This window comes from Biomphalaria glabrata, chromosome 2 (assembly GCF_947242115.1).
Source record: "Biomphalaria glabrata chromosome 2, xgBioGlab47.1, whole genome shotgun sequence".
Taxonomy (NCBI): domain Eukaryota; kingdom Metazoa; phylum Mollusca; class Gastropoda; family Planorbidae; genus Biomphalaria; species Biomphalaria glabrata.
In genome coordinates, this window is record NC_074712.1 from 56,006,312 (window position 1) to 56,034,138 (window position 27,827).

The 27,827-nt window shown below is 35.0% G+C and overlaps 1 protein-coding gene across 5 annotated transcripts in view; it reads right to left on the reverse strand.

The window, feature by feature from the left end:
* Nucleotides 1-3,429: 3,429 nt before the first annotated feature.
* Nucleotides 3,430-27,827, reverse strand: part of LOC106056096 (bifunctional 3'-phosphoadenosine 5'-phosphosulfate synthase-like) — a 51,279-nt gene continuing 26,881 nt past the window's right edge. For 3 of the 5 annotated variants that reach the window (XM_056021527.1, XM_056021531.1, XM_056021528.1), the window contains exons 2-13: nucleotides 17,144-17,337; nucleotides 16,532-16,688; nucleotides 15,417-15,555; nucleotides 13,491-13,609; nucleotides 12,905-13,018; nucleotides 12,027-12,138; nucleotides 11,485-11,690; nucleotides 11,048-11,179; nucleotides 10,473-10,602; nucleotides 8,752-8,894; nucleotides 8,456-8,581; nucleotides 3,430-5,233 (exon numbers count right to left, since the gene is read on the reverse strand). In XM_056021527.1, the coding sequence (XP_055877502.1) occupies nucleotides 4,991-5,233; nucleotides 8,456-8,581; nucleotides 8,752-8,894; nucleotides 10,473-10,602; nucleotides 11,048-11,179; nucleotides 11,485-11,690; nucleotides 12,027-12,138; nucleotides 12,905-13,018; nucleotides 13,491-13,609; nucleotides 15,417-15,555; nucleotides 16,532-16,688; nucleotides 17,144-17,337 (1,815 nt within the window). In that variant the 3' untranslated portion in view covers nucleotides 3,430-4,990. Of the gene's footprint in view, nucleotides 5,234-8,455; nucleotides 8,582-8,751; nucleotides 8,895-10,472; nucleotides 10,603-11,047; nucleotides 11,180-11,484; nucleotides 11,691-12,026; nucleotides 12,139-12,904; nucleotides 13,019-13,490; nucleotides 13,610-15,416; nucleotides 15,556-16,531; nucleotides 16,689-17,143; nucleotides 17,338-26,122; nucleotides 26,392-27,827 lie in introns of all 5 variants that reach the window. The other 2 variants (XM_056021530.1, XM_056021529.1) reach the window with 1 other exon arrangement.

Below are 27,827 nucleotides of genomic sequence, written 5' to 3' on the forward strand. Positions count from 1 at the left end.
TGCTCCCCAAAATACCTCTCCCCAACAATTTACCTGAGCAGTCTGCTGTCAGTTAAAAAATCGGGCTGATGGTTGTATATGAGAAATGTCAGCATTTCTAATGTTTCTGGGTTTAGCCCAGCCCTAAGGTCGCTCAATGTCACTCAACGCATTAAAAATACCCTTTTACTGGCAGTACAAATGGTGGCATAAATGGTGGCAGTACAAATGGCAGGAATAGCCAACATCGAAATGTTAAAAATCCTTTTCTTTCCAAATTTGCAAGGCATTGCAGTCAGTCAATCGATGCCATCATCGAAATATTAAAAATCCTTTTCTTTCCGAATTTGCAAGGCATTGCAGTCAGTCATCGAAATATTAAATTTGCATGGCATTGCAGTCAGTCAATCGATGCCCTCATCGAAATATTAAAAATCCTTTTCTTTCTAAATTTGCAGGGCATTGCAGTCAGTCAATCGATGCCCTCATCGAAATATTAAAAATCCTTTTCTTTCCAAATTTGCAAGGCATTGCAGTCAGTCAATCGATGCCCTCATCGAAATGTTAAAAATCATTTTCTTTCCAAATTTGCAAAGCATTGCAGTCAGTCAATCGATGCCATCATCGAAATATTAAAAATCCTTTTCTTTCCAAATTTGCAAGGCATTGCAGTCAGTCATCGAAATATTAAAAATCCTTTTCTTTCTAAATTTGCATGGCATTGCAGTCAGTCAATCAATGCCATCATCGAAATGTTAAAAATCCTTTTCTTTCCGAATTTGCAAGGCATTGCAGTCAGTCATCGAAATATTAAAAATCCTTTTCTTTCTAAATTTGCATGGCATTGCAGTCAGTCAATCAATGCCATCATCGAAATGTTAAAAATCCTTTTCTTTCCAAATTTGCAAGGCATTGCAGTCAGTCAATCGATGCCATCATCGAAATATTAAAAATCCTTTTCTTTCCAAATTTGCAAGGCATTGCAGTCAGTCATCGAAATATTAAAAATCCTTTTCTTTCTAAATTTGCATGGCATTGCAGTCAGTCAATCAATGCCATCATCGAAATGTTAAAAATCCTTTTCTTTCCGAATTTGCATGGCATTGCAGTCAGTCAATCAATGCCATCATCGAAATGTTAAAAATCCTTTTCTTTCCGAATTTGCAAGGCATTGCAGTCAGTCAATCGATGCCCTCATCGAAATGTTAAAAATCCTTTTCTTTCCGAATTTGCAAGGCATTGCAGCCAGTCAATCAATGCCATCATCGAAATGTTAAAAATCCTTTTCTTTCCGAATTTGCAAGGCATTGCAGTCAGTCAATCGATGCCCTCATCGAAATGTTAAAAATCCTTTTCTTTCTAAATTTGCAAGGCATTGCAGTCAGTCAATCAATGCCATCATCGAAATATTAAAAATCCTTTTCTTTCTAAATTTGCAGGGCATTGCAGTCAGTCAATCGATGCCCTCATCGAAATATTAAAAATCCTTTTCTTTCTAAATTTGCAAGGCATTGCAGTCAGTCAATCGATGCCCTCATCGAAATATTAAAAATCCTTTTCTTTCCAAATTTGCAAGGCATTGCAGTCAGTCATCGAAATATTAAAAATCCTTTTCTTTCCAAATTTGCAAGGCATTGCAGTCAGTCATCGAAATATTAAAAATCCTTTTCTTTCCAAATTTGCAAGGCATTGCAGTCAGTCAAGAGCAGTGCCAAATACTTTTCAATTACATGTCTATTGTCATTACTATCAGCGTTAGACAAATGTGTCTTTTATTTATGGCTCATTCCGTCGCGAAGGGACTATGGATCATCTCATGGAATGAGATGAATGCCAGGGCATTAGCACTGGTCGGAACGATGTTGCCCACGCATCAGTCTTCACGCAGCTGATGTATTCAAAGGAACGGCAAGTGCCGATACAGTTTGGGGTCAGCGGCGTCGCAGGCTCTGCTGAGTGCTGCAAACCGCCTAAGGGTCGCCTGCTCCTGATTTTTCCGCAGGGTTGACTCCCGAAGTCTTTCCCATAATTGTAAGGTACAAGTTATTTACTCAACAGAAGTGAAGATTAGGCATCAGCATCGACTCGTACATGGCTTGTTACAAAGCTAATATCAACTCACTCTTATCTGTCTTCCTGGTAAAAAGTTTGTACACGTTATTTCTCCCAGGCCCAATCTTGGATTTAGTTGAAATTTCGCACAATTTCTTTACCCGACAACACAAGAATATATAAAAATTAACCAATTAGTTACTTAATTATTGTAATTAATTATTTTTGTTTGGTATCTTAAACAATGGAAATAAATCGTACTAGACATGTGGTGGCATAAGTTGAATTAGTCCCCTTGAGAAATCCTGAGCCCTGAGTGAACATTTAAAAAAAAATGCAATTAAAAAACGATCATGTAAACATTCACCAAGATACCCCCTTCTCCAAAACAATTGGGATACCCCCTTCTCCAAAACAATTGGTAACATTATTTCTATCGCACAGCTTTGTATGCCTAGGTCAGTCATACATGTAATTACATGACTGATCCAAACTAATTAATACAAATACACTTAACATAAGCTTTGTTACTTTAAAGTGTATTTGTTTTATTTTTTTTTCTTGTCACAATTTGTCTCAACTTTTTTTTTTAATACAAAGAATAGGCCTGCCCTTGAACTGATGTTATTTGACTTGTATGCCTTCCCTTTCTTCAACTTAGTTGGATGTGTGATTGAGAGGCTAAGTACACTTGAACTTGTCTACCTATCAAGGGAACTTTAGGTCCAACACCGGACTCGAGCAAAGTTATGTTTAGGTGTTGGACGCCTAAAGGCAGCATGGAAACATTCTTTTAGATACTCCCTCCCCCACTGATCCACAAATGAGATTGGACATAGCGCCCTGAGCATGCTATATAAGCATGAAAGTTGATGAATTAGTTGACAGCTAGTTTTTTAAGACCCATTTAAGACTGCAAATATCCTGACATCGCTTACAAACTTTTGTTGCATATATTTTTGAACTAATGAACAATTTCATTTTGAAGCGACCAGATTCATAGATACAAGACCGACATACATAGGAACCAAATTGATTAGAATACTGGTCTCTGAACTTTTTTTTTTATTCAGTTCATTTTTTTCTAAATGTTTACAGCGTGGAGACTTGTCTTCAAAATGGGAAGGAGAGGGGGGGTTGAGATACTGTCTTCAATAATAATATTGATATGGTGTATTAAAGTAAGTTTTAAAAAATTTCATTGGCAAGTAATTTTTGTTTTTCTTAATATTTCATGCATGTTCCAATTATTTAAAAGTTTAACAATTTTCTATGAATACACATTTTTCAAATACTGTTCTATGTGTTATTAATTTGCTTTAAGCTTATAAGAGAATTTTGTGTTATATCTGTCATCAACAGTATATATTAACAATACAATAAACAAAGTCAAGCAAATTTGTTCCCAAGATTTTTTTAAAAATATATTTAGATTCCCAAATCTTGCTTTTATACTGTCAATACTATAGCTTGATTCATTACAATTTTAAATGATTTTTTAGATAAAAAGAAACAATAAAGCATTGAAAAAAACAAAAATCAACAACATTGATCCCACTGAAGAGAAAAGATGCAGCAGACAATCAATAATTTACTGGCACTTAAATGATCTAAATGTAACACAGTCAGCCTCACAGATCAGTATTTGGACAAACATTTTAGGTGATGACATTAACAGATTTTTGTGTGTGTTTGGGTGCATAATTATTGATATGAATAGAACAACAATACTTCTGTTAACCAATGTAAATTTATAGATCAACAATAATTATGTCATTATTAAATACTTAATGTAGCATATTCCTTTTTAAAAGTCTTAATTAATAACTAACAGTCGTAATGACATCATTATTCATTTAAAATACAAAGTGTGAAGTAGAATTTCAGCCCAGTTTAAGAATACATAAGAGATTTGTCATTTAGAACAGTGTTTCTTAATACATGACTCATGACTGCTATTCCCAAAAAGTCATGATGTCATCAAGATGTCCTGAAAGATCTTTCATGAAAAGTTTGGAAACAGTTGTCTAGAATTTAAAACCACAAGCTATTTTTTAAGCTCAGAGAGTTGAGTGAAGAAAACAAATGACTACCTTGTTCTGTAATGTCCAATTTAAAAACAGACCAAAAGAAATGAAACTTTTTTAGGGTGTCTTCATAAAGTTTATACAAATTTTTGTTAAATTAATTTCAAATTTTCAGAAAAAAAAAGATGACCTACAACAACATTTATCATTAAAAAGTTATGTTAAATGTTAGGAATAAAAGATCCACCTTATAGTTACAAATAGTAAGCATACATAAAGCAAGATATGATAAAAGAAATGAATCACATAGTTTCTTCTATATCTTATCACTACTTTCTCTTGTCTTATCACAAATGCATATATAGATAGAGTTTACACAGGTACAAATTTGATATTAGTAAAATCATAAGAGTCAGCAATATAATTTATTTAAGTTCCGAGTATTTAACAATCAACAGTGTTTTGAATAAACAGTCATAGTTTAATAATTAAATTATTTTTTTTGTTACATGTGTCAAAATGATAGGGCTACCCACTAAATGATTCCTATAAAAATACTTAGGCTGGTCCCAATACAAACTTAGACACATCTAGAGAAAAAAACATGATACAAAATAACTAAGATTTTGTTTTTAGTCTAAGGAAAATATAATTAGAGACAAAACAATAGTTTTCAGACGACTTACTTTTAGAAAAAATCTCTGTGGTATCAGTATTTAAGAATCAATAATACAAGTAATTTTTAACAAAATACCCAGTTAAACCAGACAACAGTGTAAACCTAGTCGAATAAAAAACAACTCTCAGAATAAAAAAAAGTTTGATAGTGGAGAAAAGGTCAAGAGGAATATTTGTTCATACATTTCTTTTCCTGGAACAGTCAGGGTGATAGTCAGCAGATGAGCATGAAGGCTTGACCTAGTTTTCACTGTCTACTGCTTGCCAAGAGACTGGTAGTACTCCACCATGACCCCCCAGGCTTTCTGGGACATGAAACCATCTGGCGGGTCAATGTTCTCGCGTGCCATTTTTCTCATGCGTGTGCCAGAAATGAACTCAAAATCTTCCTTGTGTTCTGGGTCAAAGAAATCCATAGCTCGTTTGCGGTTGTTGTATGCTGCCACTCTGAAAGGAACTATCTCTAAAAGTGTTAGGCCTGGTGCCATGGTTAAAACCTAAAGAAGATAAAGGAAATTATTTCACTTTCTGAATTAATTAATGGAAAAAAAAATACAATTGTTCTCCAAATACAGTAATTCTATTACAAGTGTTCTAATATTTATCTTCTTATCTTATATAATACAGATGTCACTTCAAAAAAAAAGATGATTACGTCCTATGCGTCATGCATTTAGTCATGCATATTAACCAATGACTTAAATTCTGCCAAGTCACTGGTTTTCCTGGCTAGCTCAGGCAACCTGTTCCATGCTCTAATAGCACTAGGGAAGAAGGAGTATTTGTACAAATTTGTCCTAGCATATGGGATGAGGAATGTGCCTTTATCTTTGTGTCTTTCAGAGTATTTTATTAAATTTTGTTTTTGTATTTGAAGATTATGGTTCAGTGTTTTATGTATAATTGCTACTTTACTTTTGAGTCTCCTGTCCTGAAGGCTTTCTAAATTTAGTGATTTTACTAAAGGTGTTACTCTGGATGTGAATATTCGTTTGTTATGAATCTCACTGCACTATTTTGTGTCTGTTCCAGTTTCTTAATGTTTTCTTGAGTTGAGGGGTCCAAAACGGAGGATGCATATTCTATTATTGGCCTAACCAAGGTTAAATAACATTTTAGTTTTATGTTCTTATTTGATTTATAGAAATTTCTTTTAATAAACCCTAATGCTTTGTTTGATTTTTTTTTAATAGTTTCATCAATATGTGGATTCCATGACAGTTTTTCATTTATTATTACACCTAGGTATTTTGCGTTTTTAGTCTGTGTTACTGGTTTGCCATGAATAAGATAAGTGGAATTAATTTGTTTCTTTTTTTTTTGGACAAAGTTTAGACTAAGTTTTTATTTTAAAACAATGCTATTATAAATGAAGTAAGATAGTATTTAAGAAGACAATGAACATTTAAAAAAAAAAAAAAAGGTAAGCTTATTTTCAGTTCATCATCATCATCATTCCTTTGAGTTCCTCATGGAACATAGGGCCTCGACATAAACACGCCACTCTCCACGGTCTCTTGCTAGCTTTTTGATGGTGTCCCAGCTCTTCCCGGTCTTCTCTGCTTCTTCAAGTACACTGCGTCGCCATGTTCTTTTTGGTCTTCCTCTGCGTCTTGTTCCCTGGGGGTTCCACTCTATGGCCTGCCTAGCTCTGTTGCTGGTATCTTTTCTAAGGGTGTGACCAATCCATCTCCACTTCCTCTGTAAGATCTGCACTTCTATATTTTTCTGTCCACTCATCTCCCACAGTTTGGTGTTTTCTACTTTGTCATACCAGTGTATTTTTAGGATATTTCTCAGGCATCTGTTGATGAAGGTCTGTATTTTTTTTGTTGTGGCTTCAGTTGTTCTCCATGTTTCAGAACCATACAGTAGGACAGCCTTGACATTAGAATTAAAGATTCTTAGTTTAGTCTTGTTTGAGATGTAAGGAGATTTCCAGGTTGGTTTTAGCTGTGTAAATGTCTGACGTGCTAGATTTATACGGCGTTTAATGTCTTCATCTGTTCCACCTGATATACTGACTACACTCCCAAGGTATATAAAATTTTCTACTTGGTCTATTGTCTGAGAATCCAATACTATGTCTCCACTTTGTTTATTGTTTACTTTAAGTACTTTAGTTTTTTGGTGGTTTATTTTGAGGCCTACTCTTTTTCCTACTTCGCTTAAAGCTGTGACCTTTTCTTGCATATCCTGTAGTCTGTGTGATAATAGGGCTATGTCATCAGCGAATTCCAGATCTTCCAGCTTTTGTGTGAGAGTCCATTGGATTCCTTTCCCTGCGTTAGAGTAGGCTTCTTTTGTGACCCAATCCAGTACTAGAAGGAACAGGAGTGGTGAAAGAAGACACCCCTGTTTGACTCCTGTTGTGACTGGAAATTCCTCTGACAGCTTGCCACAGTGGGTTACTTGGCAGGTGAAACCATCATAAAGGTTCTTGATTATGGTTATTATTTTATTGGGGATCCCATAATGTCTCATTACTGTCCAGATAGATTCTCTGTCGACACTATCAAAAGCTTTTTCAAAGTCAACAAAAGTTGCATAGAGAGGAGATTGCCATTCGACACATTGTTCTACAATTATCCTGAGTGTAGCTATTTGGTCAGCACAAGATCTCCCTTTTCTGAATCCGGCCTGTTCTTCCCTTAGGTGTTCATCACATGCTCCCTTTATTCTGTTTAGTAGGATTCTGCTAAAAATCTTGCTTGGTACTGACAGCAAAGTGATGCCTCGCCATTTCTCACATTGTGATAGATCTCCACTCTTTGGTATTTTAATTAGCAAGCCCTTTTTCCACTCACCCGGAGGTGTTTCTGTTAACCAAATTTTGTTGAATAGTTTGTGCATTTGGTCAACTATTTCACTTCCTCCTTCTTTTAGGACTTCGGGTGGTATGTTGTCAATTCCAGCTGCTTTACCTGTCTTCATTTGTTTGAGTGCATTCCTTATTTCTTCTTTATTTTCAGTTAGAGATGTGTAAAGGTAATATAATGGCTAACCATGCTAACCATTATCAAGGGTACTATGTGGTCACAAACATTTTTTTCCTATATTTTGAACTTCAAAAGAGCATTTTCTAATGTGTTTCCTGCTATTCTACTAAAAAAACAGGGCAGGTAAAACATAAAATCTACTATTCACTGCAATTTATTTACGAGTCAAGGGACTGGTAAGAAATAGATCAATGTGTAAAAATTTTACTTGTGGAGGGTTGAACCTCAAACACTCTGATTAGGCCTACAGTGACTTTAGTTTGTTTTAATTTTTCCACAGGCTGTTGCTTGATAGATTTACTTTGTTAATGGTTACCAGTAACTGGTAGGAAAATCGAATAATGTTTAACCCTCCCCCCCCCCCCAACCCACCTACCCCGGAATTTCGTGACTATTGTTATGCTTTAGGTTTTCTCAGATTCTTGCTTGAATTCTCATAGATTTACTTTATAAATGGATTCAAGATGATTCTATTTCGGGGGAGGGAGGGTTGAACCTCAAATTCCCTTCTTTTTGATGATTGTAGTTTAGCTTTAGTTATTCTAAGGTAGTTGCTTGAATTCTGGTAGATTTACTTTAATAATGGAGCCCAGCGGCCAATAGACAAAACAGGTCAATTTTTGAAGTGTTTTATTTTGTGGGAGGTGGTAGGTTGAGAACTTCCCTTGACTACGCCGCCCAAGCTATCTATTTATTTAAATAAAAAGTTCAAACTATAACCTTTGCACCATGTGTGGGGTCATATAGATCTCTTCCTCCGTCTGGATGTGGCATCCCTGCTGGATCTCTACCCACTATATAGAAATTGGCTCCTGTAGACATTCTAGCCTTAGCATGCCACTGTACCTGAGAAAGAAAATGAGGTTTATTTGGATTACCTCCCATACAAGCCAATGAATATTTCATTTACAGTAAATAAAACAAGATCACTAAAACTAAGCAAAAATTGCGTTACTAAGAGTTAATAGGTAAATTTTTAGTTGAGTTTATATAAATTTCCTTTATCTCTGGCTAACCTCTGTTGGTCCTGCATACATCATTGGTGATGGAAAGATGGCTATAACTGTGGACTCTGGATCTAAAATTTTCTCCTCTAAAATAGCCTGATGTTGCTTCATTCTCCATGGTAATGGGACATCATCATCTTTGGTCCAGCCACCTGATGACAATTGTCCATTAATAATTTATAATCAAACACTGTTATATCTAGTTAACAAGTGCAAAATGTTACCTTTAATGTTACCAGCCCTTGAGCCAAAAACTATGACAAATGTACCACTTCCCATTTGAATACATTTATTACACCAAACTGTGCACTACACAAAAAGTACTAAAGTTTATTTATTAAAGTTTGTGAATCACTGATTTTATAAAGTTTTAAATGCAGTTTAAAAAATGGAATATTTCTGATATTTCCTTTGTATTGGATGGTCGCCTGGTCATGTGACTAGTGCTCTGGACTGTTGCCTCAATGCTCCTGGGTTCAAATCCTGCCTAAAGCCATTCCCTGCCATCCTGCAGGAGGTTTGGACTAGGATGTAATAATCTTCAATTCTGAAGGTACATCCGAAACATGTATAACAAAAGAAACATACTAAACAACTGTATTAGTGTACCAGTATTACTCTGTATAGCTATAAGCCTGGTGATGGCTTAGAAATGCTAGTACACTGTAGTAAGCATCCTTACTATACTGGAGCAAGATGCTATAAGTGTTCATATGAAAAATATGTGGAACACTGAAATGAAGTCTTGTAAAAAAAAAAATTACAAAGAATGTGAGGACTAAAACTGAGCTATTGGCAGGTCTCAAGCTAGGCATGCCTGACCAGCTGATATACCCATGGGGAGACTTTAAAAACCTCTCTGCATTTGAAATAAAATTGACACTGAAAATATATAGTTTTGATGACTTAACTAATTTTGACATCCTAATTACTTAGCAGCCAGTGGTCAAGTCCTTGACACATTTAAGCTTATTATTTATTTGTATTATTTATGATGAAAATGTAGGGAAAAAGTTTACTTGTGAAAGGACCAGTGTGAAATAAAAAGTCTAGGGCATATGAAAGTAGGGGACATGAGGCCCCAAGATAGTTTAATTGGACGAACATGTGACAGGTTAGTTTGAAAGTTATAGAAAAGGCTGGGGTGAAATTTTTTAAAGGACAGTCACTTATTAGACTCAGCAGCCTGTTGGCTACTGTTGACTGCTTTTGGTCCTAGAACAACTAAGTCTCTTCACAAAGAGCATTTCTTGAAGTGGCCCTAGAGACCTATTTGGGAGAAGCACTTCCTCATCTCGTACATCACATAAGTTCATATTTTCAAAGTTCAAGAAACTCTAGAAAACTGTGTTGCCTTTTTTTTTTTTTTGGAAAAAAAGAGGGGTGGTATTAATTAATGAAAAAAATTGCATAGATGCAACAAATATTGAAATGACTAAATCAGACAAAAGTATTTGGTAGAAAAAAATAAGCTTAAAGTCTAGTAAATAAATAAAATAGACAATCAATTAGAAAGGTCAGAAACAAAAAATGATAAGAATGTTTTTTTTCTTTTCTAAAAAAAGACACAATGAACAGTAGTACCGGTATGTTGAGCTCTTACCAACTAAATAATAATTACAGGCTTACAAATTTAACACTAACACATACTTCTAAAACTATGTTTCTCTTTTTATCTGATGGCTTGGTAAAATATGAGTTTAAAAAAAAATAACACAGTTGTGAATTACCTAATGGATGTAGCAGTAATACTGGTTTCTTGTAGCCCCTAGCTAAAAGCTTTTTCTTGGTATCTGTCATGAGAAGTGCATGGCCATTGTGCACTGGGTTTCTCAACTGAAAGGCAAAAACTGCATCTGCCTGAAATAAAGAAATGCAATTCAATCAAAGTGGTAATCAAGAATATGGCATTCAATCAAAAAGGTAAAAGTACATAAGAAGACCACACACTTGTATGTCTAAATTAGTTATCTATTTTTCTAATGAGACTATTAACTATAAAAATAAGATAAATAGATGCATAAATCAAATATAAAATATTTCAGCACTGTTTGTTGAATATGTTAATGATGAGAAATTAATGTTCACAATCAAATAGCTCAAGAAAGCATCACTTGAAAGTAAAATTACAACTGAAAGACAAAAGTCATCTCATTAAATGATAACTGTCCTATATAAAAAAAAAAAAAAACAGAAAAATGGGCTGGTTGTGTACTCTGCTTCTTTCCAGAGTGATCAAAATGTGAACAAATGAAAACAATGAAACAGTGAACACTGAGTCCATAAATAATAGTGAAAGAGTTACCCCAATTTCTCTGAATCTTTGTCTTAGTTCTTTAGGTGTTAGTCTGTACTGATCTAGACCATCATTCCAATAAATCCTGTCTAGCACTTCTAGATCACCACCAACTAGCCAATCACCACTCTCCATTATCATCTAAAGGACATTAAAAACAAAAAGCCATTTCTCAATTATAGCCTGTAACACATTTTTATAGAAGTACATTTCACATTAATGTGTATTTTTTTGTAAATTCATGAATAGAACACAATTATTTCCCCCTTTCAACATACACACTTTTAATTGAACTCCAACTAAAATATAAATCTGTATTGTTCTAAATTATGAAACAAATAAAATGAGTGAAACGCCCATTCCATTATACTGACTTGGTTTATGATTATAAATAAATCTTTTTTTCAATAATATACAAGTTATTGTAACATCAGATTTTGTCTTACCTTGACGTATGGATGCCCAGGATTAGTGGTGCCAAATTGTCGCCCACACCGCTCTTCTTTGTTATGTGGATAAAACTCTGGCTTGCGTAGAATGGCAATATCTTTTCCTTCATATTTCAGTGTAATTGCCTCACATTTGTCAAGTTTTTCTTTATCAGATGTTTTAATGGGTAGGACCAAAGGTATAGACTGGTTTATAACACCATCTGAAAATAATATTTGGTTATCAAAAAGGTTTGTAACAACATTTTCAAAGTGATATTGACTGTAATATAGACAGGTTAATAACACCATCTGAAAGTCGTTTAAGTAACTTAAAACTCAATAGAATTTTGTCATGGATTAGGCGATCTTTTCCCTTTGCAACTTCTTGTGTGATTAAGAGGCCAATCCTTGATACACAGCTGCGATCGCAGGTTGGGCATATATATATATATATTCCTAATACTAAAAATCTGAATATTTGTTTTTGGGTATTAATTTTGATTCAAAATGGGACAACTCTTTGACTTTTCAAGACTTTGGTAAAAAATTGTACGTACTATCAAGTAAACATCCAAAATGTTGAGATTGTAGATATTCTTTTTCTCTCATAAATCCAGATATTGGTGTGGCCCATCCTTCAGCTAGAACTTGAGTCCACTGAAGATCTACCTACAAAGGAAAATAGGAATTGTAACTAAGATGTTATGATTTTATTTGAAGATAGACTTGCATAGCATTTTTTCTTAATACATCTGACCCACGCAGATTCGGAGGTGGCATAATTATTGTTCACCTATTTAAGAAAAAATAAATTAACACAGTGCTAATATACTTCTCTTGAGTTTAATGCCTTTAAAACTAGACAATGAAACAAGCTCAAGTACAAAGTAGATACACGATACATTAATGATGATCAATAAACTAACCAACTTTGAACTAGCAATATCTAAATTTAACTTTCTAACCAATTAACTCCCAGCTCTCCCATATCGTCTTTATACCTTTATTTCAAAGAATCTTTTAGAATCATTACCTCACATCATGCAACCTCAATAACATTTATCTTGGCTTTTTTAATATTACTTTCTCCCCTTTTACCTTGACCTTTATTGAATTTTATTTTTCTGCAATAACCTTGCAGACCTATCAAGGTCTGTCTCGCATTAGTTTTCTTTTTATTTTGCGTCATGTGTGAAATAATTTGAGTACAGCCAAATTGTCCTACATTTGTGAACAACCCTGAACTGTCTACAAAGTGTGAACTACATTCGGAAATGTACTCATTTGAAAAAAATTATGTATTAATAAAATATGATAACCCTTCAAAAGTGATTATTTAAATGAAATTTTAAAAATCTTAAGCTTGATTTATCTTTGTTGGAAATACATTCATGATAAATAGTCTCATTTGTGAAATAGACATAAAATGATCTACCATTCCGATTTCTACAGATGGAAGAGTGGCAGCTTCTGCCTTGGCAGCCTCTTTTTGGGCTTCTGGAACAAAGAGTTCACGAACAGCTTGCAAAGCTCCACGTGGGACTATATCCTGAATAAAACAAGAATAAATACATATTTTAAACATTGAATTAAACACAGCACAGACCTAATATTTCAAATGTAATTAAATAGTAAAAATCACTGATAAAAAAATGTCATATTAGTAGCAAAACAAAATTTATGTCAAAAAGCTTATTAATAATATGCAGATTAGGCAAAGGTAGTTTAAAATGAAGTTTTGAAATTTAAAAAAAAATTAATATATTTTTATATATATGTAGATTATTGTACTTAAAATAATTTAAATTTTTTAAAAAGAAATTTATTTTTTTGAGTATTACATTTGCAGTACTGGTGCTTGAAAATCTAAATCGACACCTGCGGACAATGGTTATGCTTGCCCTGGATGTGGTAAAATATTAGGTCACAGCTGAGGCTGCGCAGCCACAGGAAATACTGTACTCCTTCGGACTCTAAGACAAGCCTTATTATTATTATTACTTGATGCTATGTAAGCTTACATTGTTTGCTAGCAAAGTGACTACTTCCTGCACACATTCATCAACAGAGAGCTCTCCAGCAAGTAGATCAACATCTGGCTTTTCTGGCTTCTCATAAGGTTGGTCTACACCAGTGAAACCTGGCGCGAATAACAGAAATAAAGTTGTAGAATACAAATCAAATATAAAATATATAAATCAGTTAGTAGAGTAACTTAAAAGAGTCCAGCTTCAGTAGCCTCAATATAGCGACTCTGTGGAAACATTTATAAGTGGAACTAAATAGGCCATTAACAGGCATGAAATTGTGGTGGTTACAGTACAGAAATATGAAGACATTCCCTGTGGTTAGCGCTGCCTATGGCTGCTTATAGCAAGCAGGACCCATTCCATAGCACAGCACACCACGTATATAGTATGACCCAACCCAGTAAAGGTTGCTACCATTGTGGAACTTGGGGTGAAGAGCTTCTGGTCCACAGCTGATTGTTAGATAAAATCCTTTCTAACCGCCAATCCAGCACCCATTCTCAGCTGCTAACATTCTAAAAATAAATACTTTGATAGTATACCAGCTAGATTACTCAAGAAACTAAGCAACAAGCTAGCATAAGTTTTCAAATAATACTTTTTAAGGCATCACTAAATCAGGGTGGAGTACCAAGGGACTGGTCACTCCCCTATTTAAGAAAGAAGATAAATCTGATCCAGGAAACTAGAGACCAATATCATCACATGTAAAATACTAGAACACATAATATGTAGCAACATTATAAACCACTTGGATAAACATAATGTCCAAACTCAATAGCAACATGGCTTTAGAAAATGAGCAAATAAACACCATTTTATTTGACTTTTCTAAGGCATTTGACAAAGTTCACCACTATAGCTTGGTTAAAAAATTAAAATATTTTGGTAAAACAAAAGTTTGATTATTTGCAGAATATTACATAATATATAGAACAATAAAAAAACTCGATACTGAAATTTTACAAAGAGAAGTAGAGAAACCCAGAAAAATACCAACTATTAAGAGTTCTATAACAAAAAAGCTAAAGCAAATAAAAACTTCTCATTGTATTCACGGTAAACCAGTTAAACAGACTAAAAACTCAAAATATCTAGGTGTTTTAATAAAGGAAAAATTATCATGGAATCCCCAAATTGAAGAAATTATTAAAAATTATTAATATTAATTTTTTTAAAAAATAAATCAAAGAAGAACATAAAACTAAAATGTTATTTAATCTTGGTTAGGCCAATATTAGAATAAGTGTCCTTTGTTTGGGACCCTTCAACTCAAGAAAACATAAAGAAAAGAAACCAGAACAGACACAAAATAGAGCAGTGAGATATATAACAAAATATATTTACATTTTATTAAAGTAACACCTTTGATAAAAATCACTAAATTTAGAGACACTTCAAAACAGAAAAGTAAAAAGTGGCAATAAAACATAAAACACTGAACCATAATTTACAAATACAAAAATAAAACCTTATAAAAATACTCAGAAAGACACAAAGATAAAGGCATATTTTTTTTTTGGTAATAGGACAACCTTATACAAAAGCTCCTTTTTCCCTAGTTCTATTAGCGCATGAAACGGGTTGCCTGAATCAGCGAGGAAAACCATCGACTAGGCAGATTTTAAGTCACTAACATGCATGACTAGATTGACACAGGGATATGCATAGGACATAATTATCTTCTCTTTTAAAGTAACATCTGTACATAATAAGATAGTAACTGGACTTCATTGAAAGTTAGTAGATTAAAGTACCCTTGACTATTTAAATGATCAGTTAATGGACTTCATTAAAGGTTAGCAGCTCATTTTTGAAAGTTTATGTAAATTTCTTTATGCCAGAGATAGCCTATCATAATATTTCTTCAATGTGATTCAAATTACTACTAGAGTCTTTGATACAAACTACAATTACCTTTAATTAATCCAGCCCTGGCCTTCTTGTACAAGCCTTTAGTGTCTCTCTTCTCACAAATTTCAATGGGAGTATCCACATAGCACTCAAAGAACCGGAGGCCAGCCTTCTCATGGAGCTCTCTAGCATTGTCTCGATCCTGATAACACAAACAAAAATATTTTTTATTTCCAGATGTTCCTTCAATGAAAAACAAAAAAAAAACACATTATTTTGTCCAATCCATAATTATGTGTGAATTTAGTTGCTCAGGTAACTTTTGCAACTCAACAATGCTTAAACATAGATACATTTCTTGTTCATACATAGCAAACGTATAAAAGAGGTCATTCTTTACAAGCACCACATGAACAAGCACCATGTTAACTGATTTAACTGTGAAAACATAACATTTAAAATAACTAATTAAAAAGATGAGAAATGTTCTAGTTGGAAGCAGAAATTAAAAATTGTTGCAATCATGTCCATCAAGTGATTGATAGCTTTGTAAATAATGTATTTATTCAAAAATTATTGCAATCATGTCCATCAAGTGATTGATAGCTTTGTAAATAATGTATTTATTCAAAAATTGTTGCAATCATGTCCATCAAGTGATTGATAGCTTTGTAAATAATGTATTTATTCAAAAATTGTTGCAATCATGTCCATCAAGTGATTGATAGCTTTGTAAATAATGTATTTATTCAAAAATTGTTGTCCATCATGTCCATCAAGTGATTGATAGCTTTGTAAATAATGTATTTATTCAAAAATTGTTGCAATCATGTCCATCAAGTGATTGATAGCTTTGTAAATAATGTATTTATTCAAAAACTGTTGCAATCATGTCCATCAAGTGATTTATAGCTTTGTAAATAATGTATTTATTCAAAAATTGTTTTTCCCAACTCAAAATCTTGAAATTTTTTATTGTATTAATATGATGACAAGTGATAAAGGTGAATCAAAATGGACAACTTACTTACTAAAAGGACTGATTAATGAGGCAAGTCATTGAAGTTATGAAATCATTACAAACAACTAACAGCTTTAAAAGGACTGATGACAATAGAATTCTAACACTAAATGCTTTGTATTTTAAGATGACGGCACATATTGGAGGCTATACTTACAGCTCTAAAAGGACTGATGAATGAAGTAATGCACACAATGCCACCATCTGCAAAAAGTTTGGCCACTTCAGCAATACGTCTAATATTCTCCTCTCTGTCCTCCTGTGAGAAACCCAGATTTTTGTTTAAGCCAGTTCTAATGTTGTCACCGTCCAGACTAAAGAAAGGAAGAAAAACAAGTTTGTATAAAACTATAGTTTGACAAAGTCTTTAACATCTCATGCTGGGCTGCATATCTACTATGATGAAGAAAACATTTGAGTTAATGCTGTTGCACATAGTCTGTAAGTGTACTTCCAGTTAGGTGATTGATGGTCAGTAAAATATTTTTTTTTCTTATTACCACAGGTAAAATAACGTGATTTATAACTGTACAATTATTATTATTATTGCTATTAACCTTAGCCTACTGGCATTGCATTAAAGCTATCTCTCTATTTGAAGTTTAGTGTGAAACAGTAACAATGATGTAGAGACCTTAGCCTACTGGCATTGCTTTAAAGCTATCTCTCTATTTGAAGTTTAGTGTGAAACTGTAACAATGTTGTGGAGACCTAAGCTGAAGCAATACATTTTTAGTATGGTCTTGCGGGAGTTTGTATTGCTACCTACCAGTAGGCAGGAATGCCTTGGCCAACCAGATACTCCTCCAGAGCAAATGAAATGGTGGTCTTGCCAGCGCCAGACAAGCCAGTCAACCACACAGTGCAACCACGGAAGCCACCTTTCTGTCCTACAGCCTTGCCTCTCTTGTCTCGAGATACATGGTGCTCCTGGTAGACTACATTGGTCGCCCTTTGAACAGCCTACAAAATGGGAGTGAAAAGGGAGATAAATCAATGAAATCATTCTGAAGAGTCAAAGAAAATGAAATATAAAAGATACACGATCTGCAGTCTTGGTAGATAAGGATATTTTTTCAAATGGGCGAGGGATTGTATGATATATGTCTATCTAATCCAATGCCATCACTAAAGTTTGTTGTATCTAAGGGGCTCATTTCGTTTTTCCCCACCACATTCAATTACCAGCTGATCAAAACTGTTCAGAAATTCCACAGACATTTCAGTTACCTCAGAAGGTTATTAGAGAAAATGGCCTGCAACTTACAGTGTTCATTTATTTATATATGTATCTAATAAATATATAAATAAATTGACTAATAGTTGCAGTGAAAGTACACACACACACAAATGGAAGCAGTATATGTGATGAGGTAGTTTAATTAGCTGACTGTCAGTTGAACAATCATGGCTGCATTTCTAATGTCTTTGGGTTTAACCTAGTCATGTGATCACTCATTGTTAGTCCACACACTGAAAATAACCTTTCACTTGCAGTACTTGCGGCAGAAATAGCCAACAACTTTTTTAGAAATCTATGCCATCGTTGTGAGCTTGGGTTAAAAACATTGTCTTTCGAAAAGTGCAATGCAGTCAGTCATGGGGCAGTGGCAAGTATTTTTCACGTTGATGTCTTATGCCATTACTATCAGCTTAAGCCTGCCAATCCTATGATTCAGGGTTAACTTTGATCCGAACGACTGCATTCACCCATTCTATATGTGCACTATCTGAGTGTGTTGAAGAAGTCCTAGTTTTGTCTACCATGCTACGCATATCCAATTAAAAAAACAATCACGACAAGTGTTGACAGTGGATGCCTTGAAATCATGCAAGCAGTCACTGAAGCATTGATCTTACACACTGACGAATTTTTAGGTAAAAAATGTTTCATTTTAAATTGTCCAGGTTCTACATTGATCGTTTTGATGTGTGATATATTATGTCTTTGCAGAGTTGTAGCTGCTACCGACAACCCTAATCCACATTGATCATCTTTTGGACGAGATCATAGAACATAATCACGCACAGTTATACACAATTCCATTCAATTATTAATGTCCATTAACTAGTTAGAATGTAATTGCGGTGCGGGAAGTGACGTGAAAACTATTTTTAGGCTATTGCAAATGTCCATTCCGTTCGGTTAGAGTAAGGACGTTCGTTTCGGACAGGGCAGTTTTAAAATTCGGGCTTGGTTTAGTCGTGAAATTCGATTCGGTCGTGTAGCTTTCTATTGGTTCGTTTCCCATCTCTACTTAGTATGGACTGCGGTGGGTCCTTGCAAACAAAACAATGGTACTGATGAAAGATAAATAGCACACAATGAGTACAACCCTTCACAATTTGTTGTCGATTCAAGTGAAATCAATTCGTTGAATTCTACCGTAACAAAGAAGTAACAGAAGTGGATCAAGTTCATTCTATTTCAAAACGGAATGAATATTATGTTGTTTTTTTTTTACTTTTCAGCCAAAAGATCACGATCGGTTATATCAGGGGTTCTCAACCTGTGAGTCGCGACCCCCTATGGGGTCGATTGACGATTTGCCAGGGGTCGCCTAAGACCATCGAAAATATGGATTGTTATTGTCTATTCCACTATTGCAGTATGTGTGTTGAAAGGGGGGGGGGGTCGCGGCAGCGTGGGGGATTGTAAAAAGGGGTCGCCGAGCAAAAAAGGTTGAGAACCGCTGGGTTATATAGTTCACTGTTGCCACAAAGACATTATAACTGTGTGACGTCATCAAACGAAACCGCCGAAGGGCGTTCCCATTCTGTAGGCCAATCATTTATTTGTGTGTATTTTGACCAGGGCACACTGTGACGCCACCCCACCCCATCAAAGCCCCTGCTGACCTTAACATCATATTAACTGTTTTTTTTTTTTTTTTTTTTTTTTAAATACAGCAACATTTTACTCAGTTTTAAAAACAAACATAACAAGGCGAATATTGAAGCCAAAATCTTTTCGGTCATTAATTAATTTTTTTCTTAGCTGTGTAGATTAAAACGCACCGGTACATTATATTTGGCTTCCCTTATCAACTGGTTACCTTCCATAACCACATGTACGTCATACAACACACACACATACACAGTTGCTAAATGAGCCACTTAAAAACATCAACCTTTAAGGAGGTGTGTACTGAAACAAACTTTCGCATTCAGGTTCTACATTTATTTTATTACATGCACTTTCGTCCAGGCTAGTCACCGCCAGACATAGATTCTATAGTTCAAAGCCATGTACCCATTTTGCCTGCCTAAGTGTACATAATTTATTCAAGCCAAAAAGAAAAATAAATGATAGAAACCAACCAAGGATAGACTGAACTAGAACACTATTAAATGGATACAAAAAAATCAGACGTGAAAAGAAACGAAACAACTAATCAATGATAACAATATGGTCAGCCACAGAAACAAAAGTAACGCTAACTTTTTGACCGCACCGCTACTACATGATGCTAACGATGGCAATTATCCGCACAATTATGGCCCACCTGCTCCTGAAATTGACCTGATTAGTCTGTAATTAGTAGCGGACTTTGAATATTCTAGGCACGTAAACCATAACGAATGGTGTTTTTTTTTTATTAATTAAACAACCACTAAAGCATTACATCATTTATATCAATATCTGTGTATCTGTCAGGCCTCCAATTTATAGTACAATTATAAATAAAAAATGTAAAAAAATAAATACATAAATATGAGAGCGTACATGTATGCGTGTCAACACTAAACCTCAAGTGTGACTTAAGTGAGAGCCTTATAGTTAAGTGGCATTGATTCAAAGCCAGTAAACCATAGCAGAAACCATTCAGCAGCACAACGACCAAACATCTTGATATTTAGTTCTAGATCTACACCATTAAAAAAACCCAGACGGCCTTAGAACAGAATGAAGTTAGAGACCACGGTTAAAAAAAAAAAGGTCTAAATAATGAAAGAGTCTTAGCGTTGTATGGACACAGCTGCAATCATTGAAGCGAACAATAGTAGTTAGCATTCATCTCTATGTACACGCTAAATTGTGCTGGTACGTTTTAAGAACAATTACTGTTATGTTGAAGCATTCAGACTTGAAATAATGAGGGTAGCATATTGAGGGCAACCTGGTGACAAGAATATCAACTTCACCGAGTTTGACACATTTGCTAGCGGTTCAACTGGAATCGTTTAAATGTTGCTGACATTGGAAGGATAGTCAAATGAGGCAGTGGTGCGAGTAGTATAAGTGTACATGGACACCTGTCTGGCCACAACGTAGGCTTCGTTTCATTTGGAGCTAGACTTATCTCATCTAAGCCCCCAATCTTCAGGATACATAGCCGCCATGTAGGAAAACAAAAATCTTTCCCAGTTCGATACTACTCGTTACAGCTCCATGCTATTCAATAGGTCAATTCAAAACTCCGAATGGAATGACAGTGAAGTCAATTCTGTAGGAAGATTTCTAACGAAACAATTACTTTAATTGCCGGGCGAGGGCGACACCAATCGTTATAGAATTCCCGAACACTGACCTGCGACGTCACAACCTGTGGGCAGTTTAGAACAATAGTTCGTTCCCACATCACAAATCATGACGTCAGACCTATGATGTGGCAAACGAGCTATTGGTCTAAACGGCCCACAGATTGCGACATCGCAGGTCAGTGTTGAGGCCTCTCCTCAGTTGGTGTGTATCATTTTAAATTTCTATTTCGAACAACTTTCTATGGTTGCCACATCGGGTTTGTCTTCCAGAAGACGAATTTATAAATAATAATTAATAATAATAAAAACAACAACAACAAGGAATCTGTTGTAGATCATGTAAAGTCAACGCGAAAAAAACAAAACAATTAACAATGTGATACTTTTGCTCAAGAAAAAAATATAGTTTTGGTATCGATGATAGTTCCTAATCTTATCATTATGTATTTTAGGAAGCTAACAACACATCCATATAGCCAGAGGTGATACAGGAGTACATAGACAGTGGGATCAGATTTACAAACCAACTGAGATTGAGTACATAGACAGTGGGATCAGATTTACAAACCAACTGAGATTGAGTACATAGACAGTGGGATCAGATTTACAAACCAACTGAGATTGAGTACATAGACAGTGGGATCAGATTTACAAACCAACTGAGATTGAGTACATAGACAGTGGGATCAGATTTACAAACCAACTGAGATTGAGTACATAGACAGTGGGATCAGATTTACAAACCAACTGAGATTGAGTACATAGAGAGATATAGAACTAGATTTACAAACCAACTGAGATTGAGTACATAGAGAGATATAGAACTAGCTTTACAAACCAACTGAGATTGAGTACATAGAGAGATATAGAACTAGATTTACAAACCAACTGAGATTGAGTACATAGAGAGATATAGAACTAGATTTACAAACCAACTGAGATTGAGTACATAGAGAGATATAGAACTAGATTTAAAATAGTACATAGAGATCTATTCTATATTGTCTCTGTTTTTTCATGGACGATTTTTAGAATTGAATAGGAAACAGGCATTTAAAAAAAACAACTTCTTTTAAAATGATTGAAGATTCAATACTTATTCCTTCTTAATTCTGTAACTATAGTCAATCGCGTAAAATCGCCTGACAATGTTTTGAATGCAACCTAAGACCATAACTAAACTATTTCTCAAATTCTTCAATTCGAAATGTGTACAACTTATTGATCTGAGATTTGGCGCATCTGTTTCTCAAACATTTACATCTAATGCGTTAATGTAAAACTGTGGCAGCTTTGCAGAAATACAAGCCTCTCTCAATAAAAGCTAGTCATACGATATCGCTCAGACAATCGCGATACAACCCTTAAAGTTTTTTTTTTAATCCGCCCAGGTGTTAAATGTCCTACCCCCCCCCCCCCATTTTTGTGTGTTTGTCGCCGTGATGCAATGTTGTGGTGTTGTGTTGAACACGTAATGTCAACAGCCATATTGATATGGTCAACAAACATCAGACATGTTCACAAGACGTCTGTTTGTCTGACTTGTGTCTCCAGACACAAGCAGAGAGATCGCCAAGAAAGCAACAACTGTTCAACAACGATCTAGATCTAGATCAATACAAGTCTCGCTTGAACTACTAAAACAATGACTTTATAAGTAAGAAGAAAACAAAATAGAGTAGCGCAGAAAGTAGGCTAATTCTGCGCGTAATAAGGAGCTTAAGGGAATAAATCAATTTTATTCACACGAAGACAACTTCATCTGTTTCTTTAATTCATTAGTTATAATAGTACTACTAAATAAACCAAATAAGCTACACATAGGAAATGGTGCATTGTTTTTGTCTGGCTTTTTTTTTACTTCGTTCTTTGTAAACTTTTTTTTTTGTCCCCACAATAAATGGATGAGACCAAAGAGATCATTGAAGAGCCAATCCCTCAGTCTTTCCCTAGTCTAAGGGAGCGTCCACTCGCCTCTTTGACAACCTGCAATAATGACACCCCGTATAAGAACTTAAAAAAAATACTAAAATAATTCATCCTTCAATTCCACTATATTATGGTGTATACATTCCGGGCTCACATAGGCCTCACCAGCCACATGAGGAGGCATAAAACCCCAGTGCAAAGCCCTCAGCCCCATGGATGACAAAGTGGTCATCATCGAACCACGTTGGACGAACTATATTATGGTAGATTGACATTGAAATACCTAACAAGCCATAGAAGAAAAAAATGGTTGAGTTTTTATTTGCCATCAATCGAATTCAAGGCACGGCCCACCGGAGCAGACAAGAAGCCCGATCAATGCCAGCACAGGAAATTGTCTCACGGCACGAAGGAACGGAACAAAGGTGCGAATTCGTGATTTGATTTCCCCCCAGATCATGTCTGGTGTCACGCCGTGACAGAAAATAAAGACCTTCACGGGAGCAGTTGAATGGTGAAGAAATAGAGAGATCTTTAAAACAAGATTCGTTTCTTAAAAACATTTCTATGGCCCGGAATGTACATTTGTTGTAAAGGTAAGAAAGAGAAATGTATGATAGATAGACATATTTTCTTAGTGACTAACAAAACAAGTCAAATCGGTCAATAATTTAGCTTTCAGTCATTTTCATAAAAACTTGCATTTCTTTTTACATTTCTGCAATAGCTACAGACACTTTCTGCCAGATTGTCACGTCAGTTCTCATAAGGCCCGTATCATCAAGATATATCTATTCGATTTCTTCATAGTAGCTTCCCTTTCGTTGACTGACCTAACAGTGTCCTACGTATTACTAAGTGTCACATGTGCTAATATTTGTCTGCAATTACTTCTTCAACTCCACGCCCCTCATATATCACAACAGGTAAGACACGCCTCAGTTCTTGCACGTAATATCCTTCAGACCCGTAGACTAGAAGGTCTCAAGGTGCGAACTACCTGAAGTTGGACAAATGCACCTACTGTCAACCCTTGCATATACAATATTTTTTTTAAATACATTTTCTGACAAGGTAGGGTGTGAGGTGGGAAGGGATCAAACTGAGCAGCAGACGAGAACTACGTGAAATCAATAGCCTCAAAATGGGGAGACCCAATAGGAAATCGATGTGACAGGGCCATATGTGTGCATCGTCAAAGTTAATTAATCAATTAAGAAACTAAATAATTTTAAATAGATTTGGTGTTACATCTTTTATTACAAGTTTGAGATAGATTTGGTATTACATCATGTAAAGCAGCATTCAAACAGGTATTGAAGCATCTGACATTGCCAAACACACTGGTCATAATACGTCTGAACTGTTCAAAGCATTGACACGCGGGTTTTTAACGTCTTTAACCCCCCCCCCCCCCAATCACTCTTCCGCTCAGAAAATTTAAGAGTATTTTTTCAATGTGAACACATAAACTTCAAGATAAAGAAAATACAATAAGTAATACATGACATATAATTATAAAAAATAAAAAAAATAAATCAACGACCTTGTACAGTGCTATATTTAGACTAAGGAATTCATTTCGTGATGCTTTTGAATTCTGAAGAGATGTGTACCTACTACCTAGTTGTATCCGCATGTCTTCACCAGTGGATAAAGTAATATGGTTCTCAATAAGATATCACGGGAACATAGAGAAAAAAAAACACAAATCTACGAAGTCCCTGACGAGGCGAGTGGCACAAAATAGCTAACTGGATAATACCCGAGGGAGTTTGTGTTTACACTAGCTCGTAAGCGTCCCCTGTGGGTCAGTTTTATTCACACATTATGTTTCAAACCAGCAAACACTTATGACATCGTGGCTGAGGCTAAATGTCTCTTAACTCTAGTACCGTATATATAAACACTATGCACATTTCATTTTAAAAATAAAAGTGCTCGATTAAAAAAAAAAACACTCTATGTTGCTGTTGCACCTAACAGCACATTTTATTTTCAGTCTAAAATTGATCCAAGACAACAAAAGAATGATCTACTGAGAACCCCAGACCCCTTCAATAAACCTGAGTTTAGTTCTCTATCGATTATATAGTTTTGACCATTGTACAGTGGGTCAGACAGACGGAGAGCTCAAGGTCAATAGCGGCTTTTCCTTAAGGTGACCGCAATTAGCTTAAAGAAATTTAAGTTTGTTAAGGTCCTCAGGGCTCACAAAGACCTTCCTTCAGGAAAAATTACCAGGAAAAAGGAGAAGAGGCAGACAGAGAACACGATGGGAAGACAACATCAAATAGTGGAAAGGCCTGTCAATGAAAAAGATTATACCCATGACAGAGAAGAATGGAGAAATACGGTCAACAGATCACGTATGTTGCCCCAAAGGTTCAACAGAGTAATGGTCAGGTGAAGTTGAAGTTGACTTTAAAGTTAATAAGACACACTTCCGTACCTATAGTCACTTATACAATGATTGAAGGTAAGGCGTTGACTACACTTAAATTCAAAGCTATAAACAGATTGACTACAGACACTTAATCAATGACGTGTGTTGACACAATACACGTGTATTTCAGAAACTCATACTAAATGGCAAGTACAGTTTCAACATGTGAGATTTGTATTGACATAGTATGCACCTATATGTATTTTAAATCTTTAAATGTCTACATTCGTTAATACACACAGCAAATACATATTTAGTAATGCGGTGTATTTATAAATACGTCTATTTATACAAGGAGTATCTATACATGCATAATTTATAAATGTCAGCTTTCTAACATAGCATCCGTTGAATATGTTAATCGTTTCAACATTACATCTGTTGGAAATGTTAATCATTTCAACCTAACATCTGTTAAAAACGTCAATCCCAACATTTCAATAAATGTTGTAGGCCTACGCATTCTAATCAAACTTGTATGTATTTAAGAACAGAAACATCTGCCAGATATTTACAAGCGTTTTCTCTAGTTAATTAAAACGATATTTTCTATTTTCTTCCCCTAGATTTGAAGCTAGTCGATCATTGTTGGGTTCTGAGAGACAGAGAAGTGGCACGGGACTAAAAAGTGTAGATAGGACTAAAAAGTGTAGATAGGACTAAAAAAAGTGTAGATAGGACTAAAAAGTGTAGATAGGACTAAAAAGTGTAGATAGGACTAAAAAAGTGTAGATAGGACTAAAAAGTGTAGATAGGACTAAAAAGTGAAGATAGGACTAAAAAGTGTAGATAGGACTAAAAAGTGTTAGATATAGACACAAGAAAGATTAGTTTAAGATTAGCCTTAAAAGAAAAAAGTTGATGACAAGACAAGAACATTAAACATACCCGCAACATTTTGTAATCTTTTCTCCAAAATTTGATTTGAGTCACAGTAATTTCTTAGAGCGCTAAAGTAATTGTTTTCTAGAAACAATGTTCAGTAGTTCACTTAGTGCCTTGTAGGTTTTCCTGATGGAAATGTCACAAACACACGAAAAACACTAGAATTGCATCATACATTAATGTCTTCAACCATTCGATGTTTTGTGTGTGTGTGTGTGACAGGCTGGCCGGTAGTAATTGCGTCCAGCTATGAACACATAAGCTTGGATGGCCTAAACAGAAAATGATTTCAAAATAACTGATTTGTACACATAAAGTTAATAAAAACCAAATTCCAAACTGGCAAGGTCGAACCAGACTTCCTACAATCAACGCTATGATGTACAATTTTTACTTCATTCGGATTTTAGAGATGAAGAATTTAAACGCGACAAAGTCTGGCATGCTTCCTGTAACAGTGTATTTGAAAGGTCAGAGAGATCCCCTACGAGATATCTTTGTGAGGTATTGTTTAGATTACTAAGTGTTTATTCTGACAAATGAAAAGCTCGCCCAGTTGTGGCCTAGTTTATCTGTGTAAGGTGTTGAACCAAATGTACAGCTAATAATAACATGATTTCAAAACATACGCTATAACTAGTGGCTCGTATAGTCTCACATGTCTAACATCTTATGGCCCTTAAATCTTTTCATAACTATCATCACGTCATAGGTCCTATCTACTAAATATCTAGGGCCCTTAAATCTTAGGTTTCCTACCCCCCTCCCGCCCAAAATGTATTTTAACAATGCCACGTTTTTCTTGATTAATTTAATATCTGTGTGTTTCGTTTGAAAAAAACACACAAAAAAATTAACGCTGTAAAAAAACAACATTTGTAAATAAAAAAAAAAAGCAAACTGATGAGATCCTACTAGACCTAATTCAAACTGATGAGATCCTACTAGACCAAATTCAAACTGATGAGATCCTACTAGACCAAATTCAAACTGATGAGATCCTACTAGACCAAATTCAAACTGATGAGATCCTACTAGACCAAATTCAAACTGATGAGATCCTACTAGACCAAATTCAAACTGATGAGATCCTACTAGATCAAATTCAAACTGATGAGATATCCTACTAGACCAAATTCAAACTGATGAGATATCCTACTAGACCTAATTCAAACTGATGAGATATCCTACTAGACCTAATTCAAACTGATGAGATCCTACTAGACCAAATTCAAACTGATGAGATCCTACTAGACCAAATTTAAACTGATGAGATATCCTACTAGACCAAATTCAAACTGATGAGATATCCTACTAGACCAAATTCAAACTGATGAGATATCCTACTAGACCAAATTCAAACTGATGAGATATCCTACTAGACCAAATTCAAACTGATGAGATATCCTACTAGACCAAATTCAAACTAATAAAATCTTTTGTAAGAATTTAGTGTGTTAATTTCTCTTTCAGTAAGCAAATTTCTGCGCTATTTTCTTGTTAATCTTCAGAAGTCAATTATTCGTTGCAAATATAACTAGTTCTACCACTGAATAGAAACGTCCTACATTATTTCCTAATCACCCCCCCCCCCTCCTTGCATTGCTTACATCCATTTAATAACATTTAAAAATGGTCAAGTCTGCATGACTTTGTGATGGCTCTACATGTTGGTGCACACGTTCAACCAATCAGCTTACGCCTGCTT